The sequence below is a fragment of the Leopardus geoffroyi genome, chromosome B1 (genome assembly GCF_018350155.1).
Source record: "Leopardus geoffroyi isolate Oge1 chromosome B1, O.geoffroyi_Oge1_pat1.0, whole genome shotgun sequence".
Lineage (NCBI taxonomy): Eukaryota > Metazoa > Chordata > Mammalia > Carnivora > Felidae > Leopardus > Leopardus geoffroyi.
Genome location: NC_059327.1, coordinates 31,849,612 through 31,877,012, shown reverse-complemented (window position 1 = coordinate 31,877,012; position 27,401 = coordinate 31,849,612). Strand labels below are relative to the sequence as shown.

The 27,401-nt window shown below is 44.7% G+C and overlaps 1 protein-coding gene across 2 annotated transcripts in view; it reads right to left on the bottom strand.

Annotated features, from left to right (window-relative positions):
* The window catches only part of EBF2 (EBF transcription factor 2), a 198,131-nt gene that overhangs the window by 38,059 nt on the left and 132,671 nt on the right, over positions 1-27,401 (bottom strand). For both annotated transcript variants that reach the window (XM_045456765.1, XM_045456766.1), the window contains exons 7-10: positions 23,931-24,012; positions 7,326-7,443; positions 5,678-5,808; positions 4,656-4,782 (exon numbers count right to left, since the gene is read on the bottom strand). In XM_045456765.1, coding sequence (XP_045312721.1) covers positions 4,656-4,782; positions 5,678-5,808; positions 7,326-7,443; positions 23,931-24,012 — 458 coding nt within the window. The remainder of the gene's footprint in view (positions 1-4,655; positions 4,783-5,677; positions 5,809-7,325; positions 7,444-23,930; positions 24,013-27,401) is intronic.

The window sequence follows — 27,401 nt, the reverse complement described above, 5'->3', positions numbered from 1 at the left end:
GAGACACAGAGCATGAACGGGGGAGGGTCAGAGAGACAGGGAGACACAGAATCTAAAACAGGCTCCAGGCTCTGAGCCATCAGCACAGAGCCCGACGCGGGGCTCGAACTCATGGACCGCGAGATCGTGACCTGAGCCGAAGTCGGACGCTTAACCGACTGAGCCACCCAGGCACCCCAGTAATAAATACTTTTGAATAATAAGATATAGTCGCTCCCCCTCCCAAATGCTTACATACAGAGGTGTTCTAGACCTGGTTTCCACCAGCTCGTGAGAGCAAGCTGTTAAATTTTCAGAAATTTTGTGAGCCAGCTGATGTCATACTGGTAGCTAGAAATCACCCACAGTCAGAGTATTTGCACCATGGAAATCAGCAAATACTACAAACCCTACTGCTCCCTCCCCCTGGCTTTTCCCTGAAGAGCCAATTGTGAAACTTTTATCAGCACGCCACTGTTTCCATGCCCCATATTTTTAGTCCTCACCACAGCTCTGTAAGGTAGGCAGCCCGTTTTGTAGACGGGAAGGCTACGAAGTGAAGTCACATATACAAGATTTCAGAACTATTTAGAGTCATCCAAGCAGCCCAAGCTTAGAGCATCACTGGCTTATCTTCACATCACTGCACCATAATGAAGGAAGGATCCTGCTGGTCTGACTCATCTACAGTGTCCCCAGCACATGGCACAGTGCTAAGCACAGCAAACACGCTCCACCAATATTTGCTTCCTGTGGGGCGCCTGGGGGGCTCAGTTGGTTAAGCATCTGACTTTGGCTCAGGTCATGATTTCGTGGTTTGCGCGTTCAAGCCCCGCATCAGGCTCTGAGCTGTCAGCCCAGCCTACTTCAGGTTCTGTGTCTCCCTCTCTCTCTTCCCCTCCTCCACTTGTGCTCTGTCTTTCTCTCTGTCTCAAAAATAAATAAACACCAAAAAAAAAATTTTTTTTTTTACATATCTGCTTGGTGAATAAGTCGATAAAATCTCAGCACATCAGGAAGGCCGAGCTGTTGGTTAACAATAATTGCTAAATAAAAGATGCTGGGCAGGATGGCCAGAGACCTGAGTCCTTATTCTGACTCTACCTTGAATTCAAGGGGCCACTGGGAACAAGTCACTTCTGCCTGGCTCTCAGTTCTCCCATCAGCAAAAGAGGGAGCTTGACCACGTGATCTTCAATGGCTCATCATCTCTACCGTTCTTGGAATTTACAAGTAAGATAATATCTATTATTTTCATGGTTATGTGGGCTCCTCTTTGCCAAACACTTTGTTTCCACAGGCTGTGGATCACGGCCTCTTCTATTCTGTCTGGCAAGTTCCTACTGTGCTTTAGAAATGTCACTCCGTTGTCACCTCCTGGAAAGCCTTCACTGATTCCCCAAAGTCAGCCACTCCCTGCTCAGTGCTCCATGCATTTATACCTCTTATGGGACTTAAGCCAATCATCATAATCTCCATGTGGTCGTCTCCCCTTCTAGAACTGTAAGCTGCTAGAGACATACTGAAATTACTGATTTGGTGCCTTGAGCATAATTTAGAGCTGATGTTTGCTCAGTGAATATAGTAAGTGCATGGATACCTGGGTGGGTCCTGCCCTCCGAGATTCAGAGATACTTGGTCTGGGGCCCAGGTGGCAGTGACTTAAAGTGCAGCAAAGGGTGAGGACTTCTGCTGCAGAGACAGTTTTCACATGTACACACACATATGCGTGTACAAGCACACAAGCCCTGGTTCCACATGTCCACAGCCTCCCTGAGGATTGATATCTTTCATTACTTCACAAGAGAGCTGAGGATTGGCTGCAGTGTGATTGCTATTAGTCCTACCTGTCCCCTCACAGGCCGATGGTCACCCATCTACAGTTGAGTATACTAGAAAAAACAGAGATGCCAGAGTCCTAAATGTGGCAAGTGCCCCCAAAGTGAGACCCATTCCTCACCTAACTCTGGGGACAGCCCACATTTCTGCTGTCCTCCAACCCTACCAACCACTCCTTCTCAGTCACCGTCACAGGCTCCTCCTATCACCCCGAGCCCGACATGTTGGTGCTCCGGAGGCACCATCTTGAGACTTCTTCCATCCTGTAGCTACACTCCCTTCTGTGGCCCTCTCATCCAGCCCCGTGGCCTTCAATCCTGTCTGGATGCCGACTGCTTCCCTGTTCAACATCCTCCATGTCTTCCCATTCAAACCCCTTGCTCTGTGTGCCCTTCCAACCTCGTCTCCCATTGTCCTCCTCCCCCCCCCCCCCAATGCTACTCCAGCCACAGGCATTCGTGCTTTTCCCTGATGATGCCAGGCTTATTCCGACCTCTCAGTCTATAATCTGTTCTCTGCTTGGGACGCTCGCCCCCAATTCACTGAGAGTCAGACACTGTGCTAGAGAACACTGAAGAGCCAAACAGAAACACAGCCCTGAAGAGTTCCAGGCGCAGAGGGAAGGCCGTGTGAATGGAGGCGAGAGAAAGTGAGAAAGATACGGAGGCAGGGGGACAGCTTTGCACACCTGTGATACAGGTCTTCGCTCAACGTCCCTTCCTCACAGCATCACTCGCTGACCACCTCACCCCAAGCCCTCCTTCATTCTCTATCCCTTACTTATTACTGTTGAAATTATATTACCTGTTTTCCGTGTGTCTGTCTTCCCCTCTAGAAGTCAGTTTTATTAAGATGAGGGATTTTCTCTTGCCCATTTCTACATCGGAGAGCCTAGACATGTGCCAGGCCATGGTAGTAGGCATGTAAGAAACACTCATTTAAATGAATGAGTAAACTGTGTCCCTCTGGGGGCGAGAGCAGCAAATAGCTTACTGTTCCTGCAATAGACTCTTCCGTAGACACACACACACACACACACACACACACACACACACACTAACCCTGAGAGGGAAAATTCAAAGGTGGAATTTTAAATAAATAAACCTAAAAATTACTCTCCATCTACTCCTCATTGATATCTAACCAGACACTTACACATAAACGAGAATAGGAGGCTGGATCCAAACGAGAGATGAGGACGCTATAAAATACGATCAGAATTTCGTAATGTGCCTGATATATTTTTTAGGTTCATATGATTCTTTCTCTACACCCCTTATTTTCTCCTTCAAAGTACAATGTCCTGGTTGATCTTCCTGCCTTCAGTCATTCCTCTGATTGACTCAGTCTTTATATCAATAGCATTTGTTTTTCTTACGATAACCCCTTTGAGTTACTCTCCCTTGCCTGGGAACACTTAACGTTGTCTTACAAATCAAGCACTAACTCCCATACGAGGCGCTTTTTTTTTTTTCATTTTTTAAAAAATTGTGGTAAAACACGCATAACAAAATATACCATCTTAAACCATTTCTGAGGGTACAGTTCAGGCGTGTGAGGTACATTCACACTGTTGTGCGACCCATCTCCAACATTCTTTTCATCTCACAAAACTGAAACTCTGTACCCATTAAACATCAACTCCCATTCTCCTTCCCCCGACACCCGATAACCACCATTTGATGTTCTGTCTCTGACTTTGACCACTCTAGGTACCCTACGGGGCTCTCAAACTGTTTTATGTTTTCCTTCCCTCCCCTGCGTGGCTCATGTGGGCTAAGTTCTGGTCTAAGTTCTACCTGAGTGCATTGCCACAGCTGTAAACCGGCCCTCTCTTCTCCAGGCACCTGCTCACCTCACCCGCTGGGCCTTAGTATGTGAGATTCCCATAGCTGGAACATTCTTCCTTCTTCTCTTTGACTATTCAAATCCTCCCCACCCTTAAAAATAGTCTTTGGGGGCACCTGGGTGGCTCAGTCAGTTAAGCGTCCGACATCGGCTTGATCTCACGGTTTGTGATCTCACATCATGATCGCACAGTTCGCGGGTTCGAGCCCCGTGCCAGAGCCTGGAGCCTGCTTCAGATTCTGTGTGTCTCTCTCTCTGTCCCTACCCCGCTTGCGCTGTCTCTCTCTCAAAAATAAATAAATAAACATTAAAAAGACAGTCTTTGATTTCCATCTCCTCCTTGCAAACCCTTCCTCCTACTCTAGGCCACAGCAAACTCATATTCCATTCATCGGAAACACTAAACATTTTGAATATTCAAATTCCTCGGCTGTTCTGTGCAATATACCATCACTCCTCCAAAATTTTCTACATTTCCAAATACGAAGCATGTCTTCTAAGTCATTGCACCTTCCATATAGAAAAAGTAGATACAAAGTAGATATTCAACAGATACCAAAATAATAGATAATTTCCACTTTCATAAAATTTTAAAATAATTTGAATCACTCTGTAATACCACTAGGTAATTTTTATGAATCTTTTTCAAGAAAATTTAGTCATAGCCAGCAACTTGGTCTATTTTTTTTTATCTGATTGCTTAGACAAAATTCCATTCTAGGTGGTTCCAGCTGAGTTAAATCTATGAGGATATATACTCATGATATGAACTCCCGTGATCATCTCTCAGACTGTTGAGAAACTGCTTGCCTAAAATAAACTTTAGAAGCAAGTCTGCATTTCCCCAGTCAATACCTATCACCCAGTCCACTCTTCCCACACTAGTAGAAAGGCCTAGAAAAGGTAAAATCATTATAAATTGGAGACACCGGGAGCTAGAGCAAAGGTGAACCAGGAGCCAGTCTCCCTTGGATCATTTTCTCACCCACCTGTGTAAATGAACCTCCCAGGAGCTCCTTTGCAGAACTGCTTGGATTTATAAGATAATGTCACTTCCACTACTCCAGGGATGTGCCGGGGAGGAGTCTGCACTCGGATGGCATGAGGAGTTATTAGCTGAACAGGCAGGGAAATAAAATACCTGTTATACAAGGTATCACCGAGGATATGGAGAACAGGAGCATCTCCCTCAACAACCCCCCCGGGGCAAACTGGCTGTGCTCACAGTGCTCCAAACGCTCCAAACGCCCTGTCCCTGTGTCGCACGTGTTTGTCTCTCCCACTCTGGAATTTCCTCGCAAGGTAACCTGTCTGGATCCTTGCCTCCCCACCAGTGCTGCTCAAGTCCCACCACCCCCTGTATTCACTCCCTCCCTGCTTCCTACACTGCTACTCTCTCACATCGTGATTTGCCACTTTCCATATCCAACCCAGCACTGTACTCGTCTTTTTGTAATGTCTCGTTGGTTTTCTCATTATGACAGTGGAAACACACCTACTTGAGACAATTTGGAAATTATAGAAAAATATAAAGTAAAATATTAGCATTGCATAACCCGGAGACAGCCACTGTTAATCTTTGGTGTGTTTCTAGCGTTTTTCTATGGATGCATGTTGTGTAATTAGATTTTATATCCGTAGACCCTGTTATCCTGATTTTTTTTTTCACTTACCATTATAGCGTAAGTACGATCCCCTCTCCTGTGTCATTAGAACTTTGTCAAAACCTAATTTTTAATAATGGATTTTAACCATTCCATTATTCAATATTTAGGCTATTCCTAATTTTTCACAATTGTAAACAACGCGCAACAAATATTTATCTTTTTAAGGGATTCGTGCCTACAATAAACTGTGGGTTACGTGTCTTTTAATTCTTGGTGACTCGCTCCTAGCAAGTACTCAACAACAGGCAATCACGTTTTTGCTGATGATCCAGGAATTACACTTACCCAAATCAAAACAATCTTCGGGCCAAAGAAAATCAGGGAAGCAAGGTGCCTTTGCCTACCTCACTCCATACAAGCATGGTCCCAAACACCACTTGGAGGCCATCAAAGAAGTTGTCTCCAATGATGATGACCATGGCTCCTCCTGTGGTCCAGCCTTCGCTCGGGCTAATGGCTTTGATGCAGGGGGTAGCTAGGAAGATCGGAAAGGAAAAGTCAGGGCTGTCCTTTGATGGTTGAAATTTAGAGTTTTGGGGATTGGCTGCTCTTGAAAGCTGTTGGTTATTTCAAGTTCAAGTTGAGCTTTGCTGACTTGCCATCATTCCCTAATTGCTTGCTGGTTTTCACCAGGTCATTAAAGCCTAATGAGTTGACCACTATATATGAAAACGTGGAACACTTAGCTAATTGTGCAAAGGGTGTTTTTAAAACCCTGTTGTTTTCCCCCATATTTTTATAAGTTGATCACACTAGAAATGTGTAAATCCCTTTTCTCTCCCCACCTCCTCTGCCCCAAGATGTTAAGATTTACAAGGCCTGTTAATGTGCTAGCGAGAGGAGAAAGTAAAATCTATCATAGTTGAGTTTTTTTTCCGGCTCTATTAAGAGACAATTTCTAATCAGTTTCCTAACTTTGTAGGAAGGATTCCGCAGCCCCCCCCCCCCTTCTTCCATATGTTCAAGGCCTCTGGACTTTACATCCCAACAGGAACCCAATATGGTTTTCAGGCCATAACTAAAGTCAATCCATCACTCCATTTCCAAAGTTGACAGGGTCAAAGGTGGAGGAGAACTTTGGCAGGACTCCAAAAACATGAGCCCCCTTTGAACAGCCAGTCAATCACATCCAATCAGTCAAAAGAAACTGGATGGGTTCCTAGTTCTGAACCCTGGGATTTTCTTCTCCCCTTTCAATGCCCACTGTGGGAGAATTAACACCACTCCAAATTCTTTACTGATTCAATCATTTTCTTTCAGTTCATTAATTCCTATTTAAATTGATACAAGACACATTTTAAGGGCCAAGCTGGAGCGGGGGGCTGGTGGGCAGTACACAGCAAAACATCACAATAAAATAGTAGCCTAGGTTAGCCATTCACCCCCTATAACAAAGCCTTACCCAACCCTGGCGACTTGGGGAGTGTGAAAGATGGAATTTACTTAGGTATTTGTCAGTTATCTTCCTTGATATGCTTTAATTTTTTGGACAACTTGAAGTTGAACAGTTACCAGTATTTCTGACGACTCTAATGCACATGGAAAACTACCCAGAGCAGATCATGATTTCTTCTTGTCCAAGCAAACAAAAATCAATTAGTGTCAATTTCATTCTGCACATTGTTTTGTTTTGCCCACAATCTGTTTAAGGGTACATCTGACACTTTATTCATACATGTCTGGCAAGGTAACGTTCCTGTTTAACCAAGATGTCATAGGCCCACGTTTGCCTGAAATGCCCGTCTAGCAAAAAGAAAAACACAGAAGTGGATGGAGGAGACGGTGAGGCATGGGGGCCTGAGTGTGGGCTGGGACGTGTGTGGCGTTGCAGCAGAATAGGCAGGCATCCGTGTTTAAACTTCACTTAAAACCCACATGATCTTGTGTGCTTTCTCCACTCCGGCTTAGACATAAATGGAAAATTCAAGCCAGGACAATTGCGGACATCTCGACCTGTGTGCTGTTCTCAGCCCAGACAGCGGGCAGCCCTACCTTCTGACGGGTCCAGCCTTCTCGCTCGCCGTCCGTGCTTGGAGTTGTTATGAACAAACATGTTGTCAGAAACAGCCAGCACGTGTCCATCCACATTCACCGTTGTTGACAACACGACCTGTGTATTTCAGGTGAAAATGGGGTGGGGGTGGAGTTAGTTGTACATAAAGTAGTAGAGGCCGTAGCATACTGATCTGCCAGACTTCCCCATGGCTAATGAGAGACGGAACAGAATCTTGGGCCGGGGCCATGCCCTCAGCATCTCAGCAGGCCATCCCCTCATAATTATGGCAGAGCCTTCTGGAGAAAGAGGCCACCCTTCACTCACGTGCTGTTACGTATCTGCACACAAACCACGCCCAGGTGATGAAGTGGGGAAACTGGCCATCGGCCTGCTGGTTCTAAAAACCTCGTTCTCAGGAGCACCTGGGTGGCCCAGGGGGTTGAGCATCTGACTCTTGCTTTCAGCTCAGGTCTTGATCTCATGGCTCATGGGTTCGAACCCCCCTCAAGGCATGGACTGCCAGCGTGGAGGCTACTTGAGACTCTCGGTCTCTCGATCTCTCTCTCTCTCTCTCTGTCCCTCCCCTGCTCTCGCTCTCTCTCTCTCAAAGTAAACAATAAACTTTTTTCAAAAAGATAATTAAGAACCTTGTTCTCTACCACAGGACTTGGACAATCGTTCCCAGCTGACCCTACATCTGTAGTCACACCAAGGAGCCGATTGTGTGTGCTCAGGAAGTGAAGATCTCGACACCAGTGGGGAGGTCATTTCTCCCAGCTTGGAAATGGGTTCTCCCACTTCTAGCGTGTGCTAAAGCAATGCTGGGCACCAGGATGCTGCCCGGGGAGTGGTCTGCGGTGGCCCCGCCCACTCGAGAGCTGCGGCAGAGATGCTCTGATCTTTTGGTGAGTGGATGAAGAAGCTGGAAGTCAGTGTTGAAAATGTAGGACAGTCGGTAAATCTAAGCAGAGGAAAGGGAAGGGATGGGTGTGGAGTAGTGGAAGGGCATGGATTGGAAATGAGATAGAACTGAAATGCCACACCTGCTGTTCCCCAACCTTGTAACCTGGGACGAATTACTTCACCTTGTCTAATCTCTTTTTTTCCTCATCTGTAGAACATACACAATAATGCCTGTCTCAAGGGCTGAATAAACAGAGGAAGGATAAGGTGAGATATTTCACGTAAAGCGTTTGGGGCAGGGCCTGGCACATGCCAAATCGGGATGACGTCCGACCCTAATTGCCTCACCTCTGCCTTGTTTGACCTGTCAATAGGACAGGTGACATTACTCAGTGAGCCCCTCCCATAGCGTAAGCTCCGGGGAGCCTCTGGAAAGGCAGACACACAGGCTGGGTACCAAATTTACGAGGCAGGGTCCCTACCCTTAAAAAGCTCACTCTCAGGCTAGAGAGATACGGCTAACACATCAAACCAATGGCATGCAAAACGAAATCCAATTGAGGTCTATGTGTGTGCCTTAGATCAGGGGTGCAGGGGACATTCAAGACAGAGATCAGTCAAGGCCAGAGCAGTTGGGAAAGCATAGCAGAGGTGGGAGGATTTGAGTGCACCCACCACCTACTTGACCCAGGAAGACGGGCCATGCTAGACATGAATCTTTTTATCAGTTATGCATGCAATTTTTTTTGAGAAAGTAACGTGTTATATACATATTCATGCATATGCATAGACCTCTTGAGGAAAGACATTGAATAGGTACATAATGAGGAGCCGTATTTAAAAATGACTCTTCTGTCTACTCCCAAATTAAATTTGCTGATATTCTACTGGTAATTTTTCTGCACACCCCTTCCTTCCTTATTAAATGAAGGGCGGGAGGAAACCTTGACCCTGCCTTATCTCTGATATGAAATAAGATTCATTAGACGGCACTTAAAATTTTCCACTACAAATAATTTCAAGCAAACAAAATAAACAGAATAGTATACTAAATGCTTTTTCTCAGTTGAAGTTTACATACATTGAAATGTACAAATCTTTGCTGCACAGCTTTGACAAAGAGATACATTCAGGTAATTCACACCATATCAGGACAGTGAACATTTCCATCTCCCCAGAAAGTTATCTTGTGTTCCTTCTCAGTCAGTCCTATCCACTGCCTAACCCCCACCCAAGAAAACCCTTCTGAATTTTTTTTTACCTTAAATGGAGTTTTAGATGGTATCTTTAAAATTTTTTAATATATATTTTAATGTAATAGGGGTTCAAGAAAACCCCCGTAAGCATAAGTCCACAAAATATTTCACCTAGCCTGGTGCTGTGGGCATGACAGTGGCATATAGGAATTTTCCAGGGACATAAGTGGGCTTCAGTCATTCATCCCAAAAGCTCACACTGAGCTCCTGCTACGTGTTGGGTATTAGGGCAGGTCCTGGAGATTGAAAGACAACAGAACGTCTTTCTAGTCAGCTACGTGTCCTTCCCACACTTCAGCTCCTGACTTGGGAGTGCACCACAGGTACGGTGTCCCTGCCTCTCTGTGACATCAAAATGAACTTAAAGGAACCTTAGTTGTCATTCAGAAAATTATCGTCTATAAGCTCACAATTCAGGGACGCAGCCTTGTCTAGCTCCGGGTCTGTTTTTAACTGTGCCCAAATTAACACGTTAGGAGTCTGGGGAAAGTCCTTCCGGAAAGTTCCTATCGTACGGTGGCCACTGTAAGATGTAGACATCCATCACTCCCTCACACGAGCGCAGAGGCACAAGTTTTAACCCGGACAAGCATCAGATGGCATCATAGTCAAAGGAAGAGAGAAACTAAGTCTCCTAGCGCGGGGTTAGGATGAACACGAAGGTTGAAAGCACTCACCTCTGTATACGCTCGCCCTCTGAAAACAATAGAAGGCAGAGGAAAAAAAGAGGAAGCGGACCACCCTTGTAACTTGTGTGTGCGAATGGATTTTCAAGGACGTGCCTGCCATCTGTGGGAAAACCTGAAAACGCAAGGGTGCTTCTGGCTTTAATTGCCAGTGAGCCGTCCTAGGCACAGTGAGGGGAACCCTAGCCTGTCTGAGGATTATGTGGCCAGAAAGAGCATTCTCTCTGAGACCACGTTAATTCCTTCCACAAGCTTCTTGTCATACTCTACTGTAACGCTCCTCGTGCATCCCTGCCACAAAATGTGGGGCTTTCTCGAGCCAGCTGATTTCATCATTGTGCATTTGGGTGGAGTGAGATTCAGTTCCAAAGTGAACATTTCCCGAATGACATACCCTGATGGTTCAGATGCACTTCATTATTTTCTATTAACAATGGAAATAAATTTTAATCTCTTGCTGGCTAGCGCTGGCCTCTCGTGACAGCAAGGGAATTAACCTGAATTATTTCAGTGTCTGCAAAATTTATTACAAGATTTTAAATTATGTCCAAATGTATGTGCGTGTGGGTGTGTATATATATAGATACGAGGCAAGTTCCCATTTTTAATACTCCAACCTATCTTAGACTGTGAGGTATCTAGGAGGGCCTGTCAGTGAAACGGACTTGGCAAAATGTCGAGGACTTAATGTTCAAACTCCACCGCGTGAAACCAGACATGTTTGTTTGTTGCTCTCGTACATGGAGGCACACGCCGATATTGACTTTTACGCACATTCCCTCTACTCCTGGAAGCAAACGAACCGCATCGTGGAGGCGAAGACGCACTTGGTACACTGAAAGCTTCGAATTTAACTTCCTTCCCTGTTTTCTGGTGAACGATGACAACACCGATATTATTCTATTCAGACAAGTTAAAGTTTCTGAATGTTCGGGGACTAAAGGAAGTAGAATGTGCATTCCAGCATCGCCCCACTCCCAGGCCTTCCCCTTCCACAAGCCAACTTCTTTCCCCTAGTGAGTATTTCCTGGGTCACGAAGGCTGACCTTTTCCATCTGGAATCAATCAGTCAACCCCTGACAACTTCCTGAAACACCTCACTCCATTTCCTGTTCTCTCCCCCTTCTCTCTTTTCCCCTGGTTAGCTTCACTCTTCAAAACTGCAGGCCACAGCAGCTTAATGTTAGAGGGTCAGACACAGTTAGACTCCAAAACACTACACAAGGACACCTTTGACCTTCAAAAATCTTTACATCTTAGCTAAACAAATCAAGGTCAACATTTCTTACCATTACCTTGTTAACTATTTGTATGCATCTCTGCCAACGATCTTCTGATCATATAACCATCAACACTACTTTCTATCTGAGGCTCATAAACTGATCTGTTTTAGAAGTAGCAAACTTCGGATTGACAAAGGATTGCCATTCGGAGGTTGCCGAAACTGAAAATCACGGGTATTATGGCAAACCTATGGAGAATACGGCCTACAAAAGAGCCTCGACGTCTCATCAGTGTCTCCGACCACCTAAACCTGATACCTTGTCTTGTCTGAAGCTGTCAGGCTCTCTTGGAACTCCCGTTCTGCTGGCACAGCCCGAAAGAATGCCAATTAGGAATACAGATGTCCATAATTTGTGTGGGATGGACCCCCGGTCTTAGCTGCTGACACCGTGACAGCTTTCATTTGTTTCTCATATCTGGTGTATCTGTATTTTAGCTCAAAGCTCTCAAAGGAAAGCCTGCAGATCTGAAACCCACGCTACTGTAAATTATAGCTCTCCCCAACTGAAACATTTCAGTTCAACCCAAAAGCAAAAACTATCATCTTCATGCAAATATTATTTATGACATGGCACTTGTAAGACAAGTTTCCAAGAAAGAGAAGTAGGGATCCGTTGAAACTGTTTGCATTTTAAAAAAAATTTTTTTTAATGTTTATTTTTGAGGGAGAGAGAGAGAGAGATAGAACGCAAGCAGGGGAGGGGCAGACAGAGAAGGAGACACAGAATCCGAAGCAGGCTCCAGGCTCTGAGCTGTCAGCACAGAGCCCAATGCGGGCTCAAACCCACAGACCGCAAGATCATGACCTGAGCCAAAGTCGGACGCTAAACTGACTGAGCACCCAGGCGCCCCAAAATTGCTTGCATTTTTTTAAGTGACAGTAGCTTTGCACTTCTCGCAACTCCCTATTTTGCGCCGCGTGATCTCTAAGTTTTGGTGAAGCCAGATCAATATGCACAGACCAACTGGAGAGTGGCCGTGTGCGTTCCGTTCTGAATCAGCCAATTCAATGGCAGTTTTCGCTACATGAATAAAAAGTCTGTATCTCCCCTTGAAAAGTACGAGAAAGTTGTAAGAACAAAATTTACAACTGTGTTAGCAATCTGCTAAAAGTACCCAAGAAAACTGATTGGCTTCCTCAAATTATATTTTTCTTCTCATTATCTAAAAGTACTCCCATGTCCCTCGTTCTAATAATTTATACAAAGCAGGAGCTGAGCTGTAAAGAGGTCTCTCCTGCCTATACAAGGCCACGGCGGGAGTTACCCTTTAGGTGGGCACATCCATTAACCCGTACAACCAATTTGCCACGAAAGGAGCTGTCCCTTTGGTATCAGAATGATAGCATGCAGCCTGGGAACCTTTACCAACCTGACTTATCCCCACCCTTGAGGTATTTTTTATGTCTCACTCTGAGACGTCTTTGGCTTTTTGGAACATCACGCTTTTGGTTTTCTTTTTAACATCTCTCCTTCTCAAAGCTCTAACTGTATGGCTTCGTTGAATTGCTTAAGTCAGAGGAACGGCCCGCTTGGAGTCTACCCCCAGCCAGCCTTTCTCAGCTCCCACCCAGGTGTTCCTACAAAGGCCCTAAGCCTCACACAGGAGGGGGAAGGAAAAAGAGAAGTCAAAATGAAAAATGGGTGCAATGACTACACGATCTGCTTTTTGAAACAGACGAGAATCCTAGTGTCTGTCGTCATGAGAGAATAATGACACTGGTCAGAAACCTCCCCATATGGATCAGAGCTCCTGCTTTGAAAACACACCAGATTCCACCATCAGTCAGACACGTTTCCCCTCCATTTCAGTGAGGGTCATGCACCTTCTAGCTGAACGTGGGGCCTTTCGTAGTTTAATCTCAGTAAAGCTACACTCCACAGCATTTATAGCACACTCAAGGTGGAAGGCTCTCGTATACCTACTCACAAACACGCGTCCACCAAGCTACATAAAATGGCCTCGAAAATTCCTGTTATTTTGCCAAGTATGGAAAAAAATTCTTTATGACATTTTACATCTGGAAATGGAATTAAATTCATGATGTGCTTTTCCCTTATAACTGTTCAGTTGCTATATATGTTATTTCAGCTTTCCCAAAGCGTAACTATTATGTGGGATTTTATTTTCCACCTGTGGTAGGAGGAAAGAGACATAGAGACCGTTAAAGGGACAGAGAAAATCAAGACAGACTTCTGGTTGTGGTAGGCAACCAAGTCTGGAGTCCACAGCACGAGAAAAAAAATACTCCACTGGTGTTTTTATACCCTGGCTAATTCTCACATTCGACAAGGGGACTCTGATGAAACAGTTTTGTCTAAGCCTCCGTTAATTCAACCCAGGCTGACAACAAACAATTGGCTACTGAAAATTGTTTCTCCCCACCACTTTACTCTTGGCACACGTCGTATTTTCAAACCAGATTTAAAGACCAGATTCTTCTTTGTTACTGGACTCCAGGGTCTCCAAAATTACCTTTAAACACCTACCCCACAAGTATGGATTTTGTCATCTTTTTTTTTTTTTTTAAAGGAATTCCCAGAATTCTTAGCAATCGCTGCTGTTTCGTATTCCCTAAGGCTAAATTTTCTGTTCAGTTAAGGATCAAGTGCCGAAGGAGAGAACACAAAGTTGAGTGCTGTTGAGACAGATGCGGGGCATTGTGGGACTGCTTGCATGAAAGGAGGGGGGACCATGGCATTAATGACATAACTCCCGAGAAGACACTTGCTGAAGTAAGAAGACTGCCCTATGTTTCAAGCAGTCCATGGTATTTTTTGACACTCCCAGTGACATTCCCAGTGACACTCCACAGCTACACGCAATGGAGACTTACAGAAAACATTGTCACGACTTCAAGGAGCTTACCAGGTAGTTGATGAAGCATCACAAACACTACACATAATCAGAAAAGATGACTACATAGTAATGCATAATTGAGGACCAAATTGGGTGGCCGTTGCATACCCTAGGAATCCAAAGGTGAGAAAAATTAACCCGAAGGCGGTAACCACCATTTTCATCAAGGACGTGAAACTTGAGATAGGCCCTGAAGAGCTGAAAAAGTTTGGTTACGTGACTTGAGGTTACTAAAATCATCATTCTGGAACTTCAAACAAAACAACAATCTAATGGGCGTAAGTGCAGTAGTATGCCAAAGACAGTTTCCGCTGGCATATTTTGCAAATTTGGCTTAGGATGGCTGTCTTTTAGAGCCTGTTTTTTGGTTTTTTTTTTTTTTTTTTAAGAATTAAATATGTACAAAAATCAAGTGGCAATTTTTTTTCCAACCCACCTTTCGTGTCATTGGGGAGCCTGCTTTACAACTAAATTTGCCCCATCTCAAAGGTCAAAGACACTTGCATCCACCCTACCTCATTTCATTCCATGGAACCCATTGCTTTCCCCGTCCAAAACGTACTCCGAGTGGGATGGTTCTGGTCAAGGGCTATATTTTACTAGCAAACATGTGGAGAGCCACAAGGGAGCCTTAACGTATTTGATGCAGTTCTCGATTCAGTTGGGCCATTTTCTTCCACCAAACTCTGCCCACCGGGGACCTCATGAATCACCTGTCGCTCATCAAAAACCAGGAGCACGCAGTCCCCATAAGCAGCTAAAAATCTACGCACTCTTATTGCAAAACTAAAAAAAGCTTTGCTTTCCAGGAAGTTCTGCATCTGATTGTTCTGGAATGCGTTCAGAGGTAGGGTTTAGGGCCCAAGCTTGAGTCTCCTAAAATGCTGGAGCATTTAAGCTTTGTTTCCACTTACCTGAAATCTGACGTGTCCTTTTCCCAAAAGTTATCTGGAGAGCTACTTGCTACCACTCTCCCTTTTCTCCCCCAAAGAAGTCAAAACACATTCCCTATGGGGGTTAGTCAAACCTTTTATCCGCCTGATTCTTGTCCCCATTTGAGATGCCAAAGGTCATGCGTTGGGGGGGTGGGGGGGGGCAGCAGGGTATCCTGCCAAGCAGAGAAAAGCTTGAAGTGACCCACAGAAAGCCTTCCCTGAGCTTAAAGCACTAGACTGAGGGAAATATCCTCAGCCCCTCGGAGGGGTTTTTTTTTTTTTTTTTTTTCTGACTCCAGATAGATAATTATTCTTTCCTGGACTCTCTGGTTTATTTTACCACCAGATCATGGACTCACCTGTTGATTAGAGAGGCCATAAGTCAAGTGATTTTCATTATGAGCTTTAAACCTGCTACTCAGTAGCCCAGCAACCTTCCAAGGGTGCATGAGATCACAGAGCAGCTGGGGGAGCTCTCGATTTGAAAGATTTGAACTGAAGAAACCTGCAGGCAGCTGGAGCTGTATTAAATTTTTACCATTTGGAGTTCATTTAAACTCTCGTTTCCCTCTTCAATGGGTGTGAGAGAAACATTCAACATTTTTTATTTAAGGAAAATAGATGGTGGTGCCATTAAAACGTTTTATATAAGAACTGGGGGGTTAAGAAATCGTAAGGGTTTGTTGGATGGATCCTGGCCCTGTTCCAAGACATGAGCAGCCCTGCCCTTCGCTCATGCGTTGTTTAGTCACACAGACTAAGGGCTGACGCCCAGCTGTGGGGACTGGGTGTCTCTGTCATCCACATTAATTTCCCGGTTGTTCCTGGGCAGTGACGACTGTATCCGGGCCCTAGGCCTCTCCCATTATCCAGCTACCACAGCGATGCCAGTCAGGGCTTACGCGGCCTCACTTCCTTTCTTCATTCTGATGGAGGAGATCTTTCCGCCTTCCGTTCCCTTCTCTCCACATCTCTTCCCCCCAGGTCTGGCAGACCTAGATGTATCCTCACAAGGCACAACCCTTTCTCTCACCCCCTCCAAGTACCCCTCAAAATCCCCTTCTGGCAGGCCCATCCCGGGATTCTGTGAAGATCCGTATAAACAAGCAGGAATCGACTTAGCACTGATGTCCTTCCCAATCTGGCTCCACGATGACTTTCCTTTCGTTAGAAATGTATGCCCGTGCCCCTCCATATATCTTGCCCATTTGTCTCTTGAGGCCACAGGTGGTGAGACCTGTCTGTATATATTTCTCAGTCCTCCCCCTAGAATCAGCATATAAACAAAAGTTATGATTTTGGTGGACCTAATCCAAAAACGGAATCATTTAGGGGTGAACCTGAGGCATACGAGTCACTCAGAAAAGTTCAGCAAATGACAGTAAGAGTCTTTATCCTAACTACACGAAAGCTTTAGGTTTAAACGAAGGAGTTCATTTCATATTATGCTCGGGTGAGAGATATCTCAAGGCACATGCTACTAACTTCAGAATGACTAATGGACAAGTTGGTGCTACCTATATGATGGAAAATACTGCAGCCCTCTACAGTGATCAGGCCTGTTTTTTGTTTTTTTTTTTTTTAATTTTTTAAATTTATTTTTGAGATAGAGAAAGAGCATGAACAGGGGAGGGTCAGAGAGAGGGAGACACAGAATCCGAAGCAGGCTCCAGACTCCGAGCTGTCAGCACAGAGCCCGACGCGGGGCTCAAACTCACAGACCGAGAGATCGTGACCTGAGCCGAAGTCGGACGCTTAACTGACTGAGCCACCCAGGCGCCCCTGATCAGGCCTGTTTAAAACAGACTCCTTTTTTTAAAAAATGTGGCTTTTTTTTTTTTTTTAATTTATCTCTTGAGAGAGAGAGAGAGAGAACACGAGCAGGCAAGGGGCAGAGAGAGAGAGAATCCCAAGCAGGCTCCGTGCTGTCAGCGCAGAGCCTGACACGGGACTCAATATCACAAACTGAGATTCATGACCCAAGCAGAAATCCAGAGTCAGACACTTAACTGACCGAGCCAGACGCCCGAAAACCGAGTCCTTGTGAGGCAAGGGGAAATCATGGACACCCAGGCCTTTAAGCTTCCCAGTATCATATAAGTAAGTGATCTGCTGACGTTAGTGTCCTCTTACAGCTGATGCTCTAAAAAACTTTGAAAACTACATGGAAGAGTATCCCCACTGACTGCTATCATAACGGCGGGTATCGCTTAGTTCTACCTCAGCTGGCCTTGACCACACCACTGGGTTCTGACAGTCAGGGTGAAGACAACTGGCCTCATGCTGGGCCCTGTGCTTTCAGGCAGGTCACTTGAAGACCACGGGGAAGCAGAGCTAAGCCATGTAAATCACTCATTTATCATATTTTCCCTGTGTCTCCCCTCCCCGCCTCCCCCGCCCCGGGAGAGAAGTCTCTAAAGGGCAGGGAATTGTATCTGTTTTGCTTGTTGATGTATCTCTAGCACCTAGGATAGTTCCTGGCAAAGAGAATTTCCTCAACAATACTGGTTGGGTGAGTGAATGAAGGAGGGCATCTATGTTTTCATTGACTTGGAGCAGAAGCAGTCCGCCTGTCTATGAGCATGAGCTGGCAACAATTGCCCTGATTGTTATCAACTTCCGTGCTTTCAAATCTGAATGGGGGAAATGGCAACATATTTCACTTCTCCTTGTCTTGGCTTGATTTTCTTCTGGATTTTCCAACTGCCTGCTCTCCACCCACAATGCAGCGAAATAAAGAACGGGGTTCATCATGTCTAACAGGCCTGTCAGCTTAAACTAGGCACAGATTTCTTTTCCTTTTCTTCACTGAGCTGTTAATCTGGGTGTTTCACCTAACTGTTCCATTTCAAGAAGGGCAGAAGTGATTCTCTGCATGTATGGTCCATGGATTTAGATACGTTGGGGACCACAGACATTTTTACTTTCCCTTTCTTCCTTCCCTTTTTTTCTTCTCCCTCTTAAAAAATGTACCTAATAGCAATTTATTGAGCTCTGCCGAGTGGCTGGCATGGTGCTAGGCATTGGGGAGAAATACAAAAATTAAGAAAACATAGCAGTTACCCTCAAGCAGCACAGTCTCAAACAATAATGACAAGACAATGTGATCAATGGTTTAGTAGAAGCGTGGAGAGAGTGGTATGATGTACAGAAGAAGGAGGCAACCACTCTGTCCGGTCAGGAAGAGTGAGAAAAATGCCTCACAAAGGAGGTGACACTCAGGTGTAGTCTCTCTTTTTTTTTTTTTTTTTTTTTTAATTTTTTAATGTTTATTTTTGAGAGAGACAAAGCGTGAGCAGAGGAGGGGCAGACAGAGAGGGAGACACAGAATCCGAAGTGGGTTCTGGGCTCCGAGCTGTCAGCACAGAGCCCAAGGCAGGGCTCGAACCCATGAACTGCAAGATCGTGACCTGAGCCAAAGTCAGAAGCTTAACCGACTGAGCCACCCAGGCGCCCCAGGTATAATCTTGAAGCATGAGTAGAAGTCACAAATCAGAGAGAGGTGAAGGGTTCTCAGGCAGAGGGGTGACTGTGTGGAAAGGTTCCAAGTAATATTCCATGTCATAGAAATCAGCGAGAGGTGCCTAGTGAGTGGTGGGTATATGGAAACATCAGGAGATGTGCGTGACAGGAGCACTGCCTGGTGTATCTATGAAGAAACTATTCAGCCTTTTAAAACGTGAACTTCTGGGGCGCCTGGGTGGCGCAGTCGGTTAAGCGTCCGACTTCAGCCAGGTCACGATCTCACGGTCCGGGAGTTCGAGCCCCGCGTCAGGCTCTGGGCTGATGGCTCAGAGCCTGGAGCCTGTTTCCGATTCTGTGTCTCCCTCTCTCTCTGCCCCTCCCCCGTTCATGCTCTGTCTCTCTCTGTCCCAAAAATAAATAAACGTTGAAAAAAAAATTTTTTTAAACGTGAACTTCTGTCTAGATCCTTATATTCTAAGCAGAGGAGTGACATGTTTTCAAAGTTAACTTTGGCAGTAGGGCTGGGGATGGCGTAGACAAGGAAGGAGTAGAAGCAGGGACCTATTGCAGTTGTTTTCAGGAGGAGAGATAGATTTAACCGATACTTGGGTGGAGGAAGTGATACTTCAACGATAAATGAGGAGGGCACAGATCCAGAAAGGAAGTACTGAGATCTGCTGTGAACATGTGCTCACTAGTGACACAAGAGAAGATGCCCAGGAAGAAGGTAGAATGGTAATTCTGCAGCTCCAGAGAAGGGTGAGGTCTGAGGACAGGGATCCAAGAGCCACCTGGGAACAGATGGCATTTATAAGAGAATGGGAAAATTCGTGAGGGAATTCCCAAGTGAACAGGTCCTCTTTGTAAGGGTTAAATGGAGGACGGCCATTTGGTAGATGAATTTCATTTCCTTAGATCAGGGGTCCATGGAACCCTAAGAAACATTTCAAGAGGTCTGGCCACACCTGATATTTTAAGTAAAAGTTGGTTTAAATGTAGCTTTTGGTGGAGAAACTATAGCTTCTACCAAATTCTCAATAGGTTGTGAGCCAAAAAAGGATTAAAACCTATTGTGTTTTGATAAATAGACATATGTATTTATATAGGTCCAAGATAATTAGGACTTGAACTGAATTAAAGAAAGGTTTGTTTTAGGTTAGAAAATGAATGTAATATAATGGTTTTGTTCTCATGTGCTCATTTTTGGGAAAAGAATTTGGTTCCACCAGTGTTTTGGAGACAGAGGAAAGAAGAGGGGTGAGAGACGAGAGGGAGGTTGGTTGGCGTCGTGATTTGGTAAGAAGAGATTCATATTTTTATTCTGTTCACATCAAATCTCCACAAAAGAAGACTTCAGATTAAATATGTTTGATCACTTAACAAAGTAAAGAAATGAAGTAATTGTCTGTATGGTTTAAAAGTATTACCTTTGTCATTCTGAGTAAGATATGTATTTCAGAAATTCCCAAGTCACCATTCCTTCAGATCACAACCCGCCCCCCGCCCCACCACCATGATTACCTACAATCTCTGGTTTGGTTCCATATGTTGAACTTGACCCAAGTCTCCCACTTGACCCTGATAGCCCATAGTCATAGTCAAGGCTTTTCTCTATGCAAAGAGTATTCATTGAAGACTATACTCTTAATAGAATCTGAGCACAGTATAAAAATTATCATTTCTTCTTTGCATCAAAGAAAGAACACTATCCAAAAAGAGAAAAGACAATGATGGAATGAGAAATAATATTAGCAAAGCAATTATCTGATAAGGGCCTAGTATCCCCCCCCCACATATATATATATATATATATATATATATATACATATATATATATATATATATACACACAAACACACATAATCACAATAAACTATATTTTATATATATATGTAAAATATAAACCCATAGAACTCAACAATTAGAAGACAAATAACCCAATTAAAAATGGACAAAGGATTTGGAATGGACACTTCTCCAAAGAAGATACACAAGTGGTCAACACGCACATGAACAACTGCTCCACACAATTAGCCATTAGGGAAAGACAAATCAAAACCACAGTAAAATACCACTTCACCTTCATAGGATGGCTAGAATTAAAAAAGAAACAAACAAAGAAACAAACAAAAACCAGAAAATAACAAGTGTTGGCAAAGAGATGGGGAAAATGCAACCTTTGAACATTACTGGTGGGAATGTAAAATGATGCAGCCACTGTGGAAACCAGTTTGGCAATTCCTCAAAAAGCTAAAGATAGAGTTAATGTATGACTCAGAAATTCTACTCTTAGGTATATACTCAAGAGAATTGAAAACATATGTTCTGTTTGCACATGAAAAAACTTGCACACAAATGTTCATAGCGGCACTATTTATAAAAGCCTAAGTGTAGGAACAACCCAAGGGTCCGTCACCGGATGCACAGATAAACAAAATGCGGTACATTTTTACAATGGAATATTATCCGGCCACTAAAAGGAATGGAGGACTGTCATGGGCTACAGCACAGTTGAGCCTTGAAAACATCATGCTAGGTGAAACGAAGCCAGACCCAAAAGGCCACAGATTGTATGATTCCAATTCTATGAAATTTCCCCAAGAGAAAAATCCACAAGAGACAGCAAGTGGATTTGTGGTTGCCAGTGGGTGGAGAGAAAAGAGAATTGGGAGGTGTGGGGTTTCATTTGGGGATGATGAATGTTCTGGAAGCATATAGCGGTGATCATTGCACAACACTGTGAATATACTAAAGGCCACTGAATTGCACAATTTAAAATGGTTAAAATGATGAATGATATGTTCTCTCTGGGGTGCCTGGGTGGCTCGGTCGGTTAAGCATCCGGCTCTTGGTCTCACAGCTCCTGAGTTCAAGCCCCACATCGGGCTCCACGCTGAGAGTACACAGCCTGCTTGGAGTTCTCTCTCTCTCTCTCTCTCTCTCTCTCAAATAAACAACTTTTTAAAAAGGATCAATGATATGTTCTCTGAATTTTAACTCAATAAAAAAATACAAAAGAAAATTGCCGATTGATGTTAGCCCTACCCCCAAAATAAGACAATCAGAACCCACAAGCTTAAAAAAAATCTTTCTCGTTCTCTGCAGAAGTTAAATATTTTCACATGGGATGAGAACTCGCCATCATTCTGAGATCAGCAATATTTATTCTGACCCTGTTGAAAGCTCAGACACGTTAAAACCCTCACTTAGTAAATAACCAAAGAAGTAGAGGAAATATGAGCATGCGTTTGCTTAGTGGGTACGTTTCCAAAAGTTGAGAAAAATAAAATGACAAGGCTTTCTATTAAAAGCCTCTTCACAGGGGCACCTGGGTGGCGCAGTCGGTTAAGCGTCCGACTTCAGCCAGGTCACGATCTCGCGGTCCGGGAGTTCGAGCCCCGCGTCGGGCTCTGGGCTGATGGCTCAGAGCCTGGAGCCTGTTTCCGATTCTGTGTCTCCCTCTCTCTCTGCCCCTCCCCCGTTCATGCTCTGTCTCTCTCTGTCCCAAAAATAAATAAATGTTGAAAAAAAAAAATTAAAAAAAAAAAGCCTCTTCACATTTATAAGAGCATTCTCAAATGCAAAACTCTTTGGAAGTGATGGTAGTGAACAGGAAGATAGGAATGCAAACTGCCAACCTCTCCTCCCGACTCTGTTTCTTGGGGAAGTGAAAGCCAAGGTCATTCTGGTCATCGAGGTACTTTGGAATTCTTTTTGCATCTCACACTTTTTTTGGACTGACATGCTATACTATTGCATTTGGAACATGGAATACCATAAACTTCCACCTTGCACAATCCTCCTTGCGTGGTCCCCAAGAAAGCTCACTTTATTTCTATTTGTCTTCACGGCATACGGCAAGGGGAAGAAATTGTGTGATGGAGAGGAAGAGAGGCTGGTAATAGTGTTCAATAATGCGCAAAAAGTGGGCCAGTGCCAGGAAGATAGTTCGATAGCCATCAGATGGTGGGGAAAAAAAATGACAAGAATTTTCTTTTTTTTTTTTTTTTTGCAAAGTAGTTCTCTCACCGTGTGTGCACCCACCTCCCCTGGCAACTCTTTAAGGACCCTGTTCCTAAACCCGAGAAGCTCTCTGAGCCGCGGGTGGGAGCAGCGACATTATCTGTGCGGTCCCGCGCAAAACGAATACGTGCAGCCCCTTGCTCAGAAATGATTCAGGTTTTTCAAAAAGTCAACAGCAAAGCGCGCACCTAGCTGTTGTACACAGTGCAAACCCGCGGTCTGGTGGAAGGGGTTTGAGCAGACAGACGCTCCTGGCTCCTGGTTCCATCACATCCTTCCTGCGATTAGAGGCAGGTCACTAAGGCCCTAGAACCTCACTTTCCTCGCCCAAGACACGAGTTTAATAATCCCCATCCCTTCCGTTGCTGCCGGATTTTTTTTTTTTTTTTTTTTTTTAAGTCTCAAGCTTGAAGGCTATTGTCTAACGTGTTTTCAATTTTTCCAGGGGGAAGAGAGCGCTGTATGTTTCGCCGGGGTGTGAATGGCAGGAAAGCCTTTCGGTGGATTAAATATGGGTCCTGCAAAGATTAAGGAAGGGGGCCGAGGGGGACTGCACTTCCTCTCATCTCCTAGCTGACACACTTTGCCTCTCTCTGTGTTTTTATTAGCTCGTGTCCTCAGTACATCAGTGGCAAGGGTGACGAAACCGGTGGCAGATTTAACTGCCAGGCAGCTGGGTCACTGCCCCGTGGGTCTTGTGGTCATGCTGCGATCTTAAAGTGACCACGGCTGTTTGGGCTGCTGCTTTCCCAAAGGCTCCGAGAGAGACCACTGAATAGTTAATCGGTGGGAAAGGAAAGGAAGAGGCTGTTGCTTGCAGAAAGCACAGAGAAGCTGCTTTGAAAAATCCCAAGGTGGCGGAGTATCAAGAACACGGTTCCTGCTGTGGGCAGCTGTGTGTGCGAAGGGCAGCCTGAGGGCTTAAAATCAAATCTCCAGCACGGGTTGGTGCCCCTCCCCTGGGGCCTCGGCAATAGAGGCCGAGGGCCTAAGCACTACAAAATGAAGAAACCCTCAATGCTATGGGATGAGGGTTATCATTTAGAGTTATCTTTATTGTTAGCAGCATCGGTGAATAATGTTTTCTAAGGCAGAAAAAAGAAAAAAAAAAAAAAAGAAGAAGCAGCAACTGCTAAAGACTGGGAAAACAGGATGACTTATTTAACAGGAAAGAACCGCAGGCCCCTTACCTGAAACCTTCTCATGTCCCTCGGGTTTCCTGCTGTTTTCAAACAATTCTGATTGCACTTGAGGAAAAATTTGAGAAAGAATCTGCGAAGAGAAAGCAACGTGTTACACTCCGGAGTAAACAGTTTTTAAGAGAAAATAGATCTGCATTATATTAGATTTGATTGGAAAGCGATTGTGTTTCAAAGTCTGGGGAATTTCAGCCAGCCGCCTGGGAAGGAACACCCTGCCCCAACCCACTGCAATTTGCAAATTTGGATGTTTGCAATCACACGCCGGCTCCATCACCCGTTGAGGATTGTGAGGTGGCTCCCAAGCTGGGCTCCTGGTTGTATACCCGCCCCCCCCACCCCGAGTTGCAAGGGCACTCTGTCTCCCAAAAATAAGCCTTCCAAGGCAGCAGTGACTCCTGCTGCGCAAAAATGTCTTGCTCCGGGGTAAAAAAAAAATGGCATGACTTCACCCAGAATCCTAGGGTTCCTCACGCATGTGGCTTTCCGCGGGCCACACACACCTTCACGCTCGCACACCTCACACGTATCCCCTCACCCACAAAAGGGCCCCTGATATTTTTAACCAATGTATATAAAAATCAGAAAACGGTATGTTGCCATCCAAAGGCAGATCGGTCTGTGCAGGAATACACTGGGGTTTTTATGATTAATAACAAGTGTGAATGTCCTCTCAGACCATCTGTAGATCATCCCGAAAAATACAAAGGCGCAGCATAATGGTCTGAGGTTATCATCCGTAAGGCATATTTTAAAGCCCACAGCCTCTGAAATAAACTATTTGTGCAGGTTTAAAATTGGGAACCTTTAATCAGACAAGGACATGGAACAACAACAACAACAACAACAAAAAAATGGCAGAGGTGGTCTTTTCAGCCATTTACCTATTTCATGTTTTGGGTTTTGTTGCAAACCACAATAAGTTTCTCATTTATTTCACTTGCAGAGTCCTTTTCCTTAAAAAAAAAAAAAATCCAGCTTTTGCAGTGTTAAAGTCCCAGGTGAGCTAGGCCTATTTCCCTTTCTGTTACTATGACAACGAAATTTTACGCAGTCCCAAAGTCCCTCCAGAACTCTCACATCCATGCCTTGAATTAGAACTTTAAAGGAAAAGATATACATTTTTTTCCCAGGATTTACCAACAAAAATAAGTGGAAATCAACAATGCTTCCAAAAATTCTATTTTAAAGCAATGGCTGGTGAGATGCTCTCAGGGTGACCTTCTGTTTATTTTCATTTTTTTTTTAAAGAATCACACAAAAGAATTAGAGCGCGCTCCGGTTAATTGTATGTAGCACTTAAAGAAAAAAATAATAATAATAGCCCTGATGGAAAGATAAGCAGTACACGATAAAGGAGGAGAGAGTGGGAACTGTATTCTGCACAGTGTTTTCCGTGTTGGAGTCTCTTTTACTCTAGATTCGCTAAAAATATTTGGCCAAGTGCTCCTGACCCCTATCTATGAATAAGGTGGGGTGTGAATTTGGAAATAACAGCTAAATTTTTTTCGTTCTGTTACGACATCTGCTTTTCACTTCTCTCTTTTAATCTTTACTGGGGCGGGGGTGGGAGTGGGGGGTGGGGCGGGGGGTGGGCATTACTTCCGGTGCCATGCAGCCACCGAGGGTCTCCGGCCGAGGTACCTCTGGAATGACAGGGCAGAGAAGATGCCCCGCACTGCTTTTTTATTTTTTTTTTCTTTTGCCCCTCACTGCTTTACGCAGTGTCCAAATTCACCACCTGCCTTTGCTCCCTAAAATGCAGTGAAATGCCTGCCCGTAGCACTCGGAGACCGAGCAGAATTCAAACATTTGATTTTTGTGAGGGGAAATGTTCCTCCGTTTGTACATTCTCCGCAGAGGCAGCTACTGCCACTCACGACTCACGGAGATCCTTTAAAACTTGCTTTTTCTCACAGGAGTCCCCTTGCAAACAATAGCCCTCCCCCCCCCACCCCCCATGGGTGATTTACACCTTTTCCCCTCCTCAAACCAAATCAAGTGCCTTTTCTTACCAAGTCCTTGATGTTTGGAAAGTTTTGCTTCAGCGGAGCTCCTTATAATGCACTCTCTGTGTGTTAGACTTTCCCTTACCTGCCCTACCCTCTCCCTGAAATGTATCTGGTGAAGACATTAATGTTCGCGAAGGCATTATTACGCGCATAGTGTGGTAGGTGGAAAAGTGCAAAAAAAATAAATGCTTACAAGAAATCAAATTGATTGGGGGAAACGAGGGGCCTGCCGAAAGGCTCGATTCATTTTCAATTAGGAGTTCTTTGGATGGAAAGTTTTGACTCTTTTGCTGGCCTGGGATTGGAGTTTGTAACCTAGACAGCTCCCTGCACAGTAAGGGATATAACCCTCCGTTCACAAAGGAGAAGGGAGTGGTGGCGGGGGTCGGGGGTAAGTCAAGCGGGGAGGGAGAGAGAGAAAATTCTCTTACGTTGTACAGTACTTTCTAAAGGAAGGCACAGCGACTTCTAAATGGCTAGCTCCAGAAACTATGGCCTGGATATTTTATATGTGAACCTAAAAATTAATGTAAAGGAATTCTGGGGTTTACTGATGTCTCCAATTTTTTCTCTTCCTTTTCCTGCTGTCTTCCACCTCCCTCGCCCACACCCCCTCCACCCACCGTGCTCAGGGGCTTGCTAGAGAACCCTTTACTAACTATACCATCCATTAGCCACAGGCAGGGAACAAATCCCCTGGGTCTGGATCCCTCCGAAGCCACAGCTGCCTGGAAAATGTCAGCACTCTGCACTCAGAAACGGGAAACCAAAATGAATTACAAGATTCGGACCAAATGTGCAGATTCTCATCAGGATGGATGTTGTTATTTCCACTTTCTCCAAACAGCGTTGACTCCATAAATATTATAGCCACTCAGCATATAGTACACTTTGCAAGGCTTCTGATCTCATTCCTGAGGCGCGAACTCTAACAACTGCAGGACTGTCCTTGTTTTATAGACGCGGGGAGGTGGGATCAGAATGGGAACTCGAGCCATCAGCTTTCAACCTGATTCCTAGGTCCGCTGAGGCAACCTAAGGTACCAAAAGGCATTCCTGCACTCCACAAATATATATTAAATGCTGCCAGGATTCTAGTCTTGACCTGCTACCAACCAGCTATGCAACCAGGTTACCTCACTTCCCTGGGCCTCAGTTTCTTCCGCTGGGTTTAACTGGATGATCTCCAGGGCTGAGGCAACATTAACATTCTATGATCACAAAGTCAAGCGTGTAGAGCTGAGAGCCCTCCAGAAATGGCTGCACTGATAGAAGAAAGCACTGAAGACAAAAAGACCCCGATTTACTAAAGTCCAAGTGGGATGTTTGCAGGGTTTTCTAGAGATAGGGCAAACCCACTGATCTGAGATTCTGGAAAAATAACTAACTAAATAACTAAATAAGGCAGGACAGCTGATGGATGGAAAGTGAGGCATCTTAGGTGATGCCT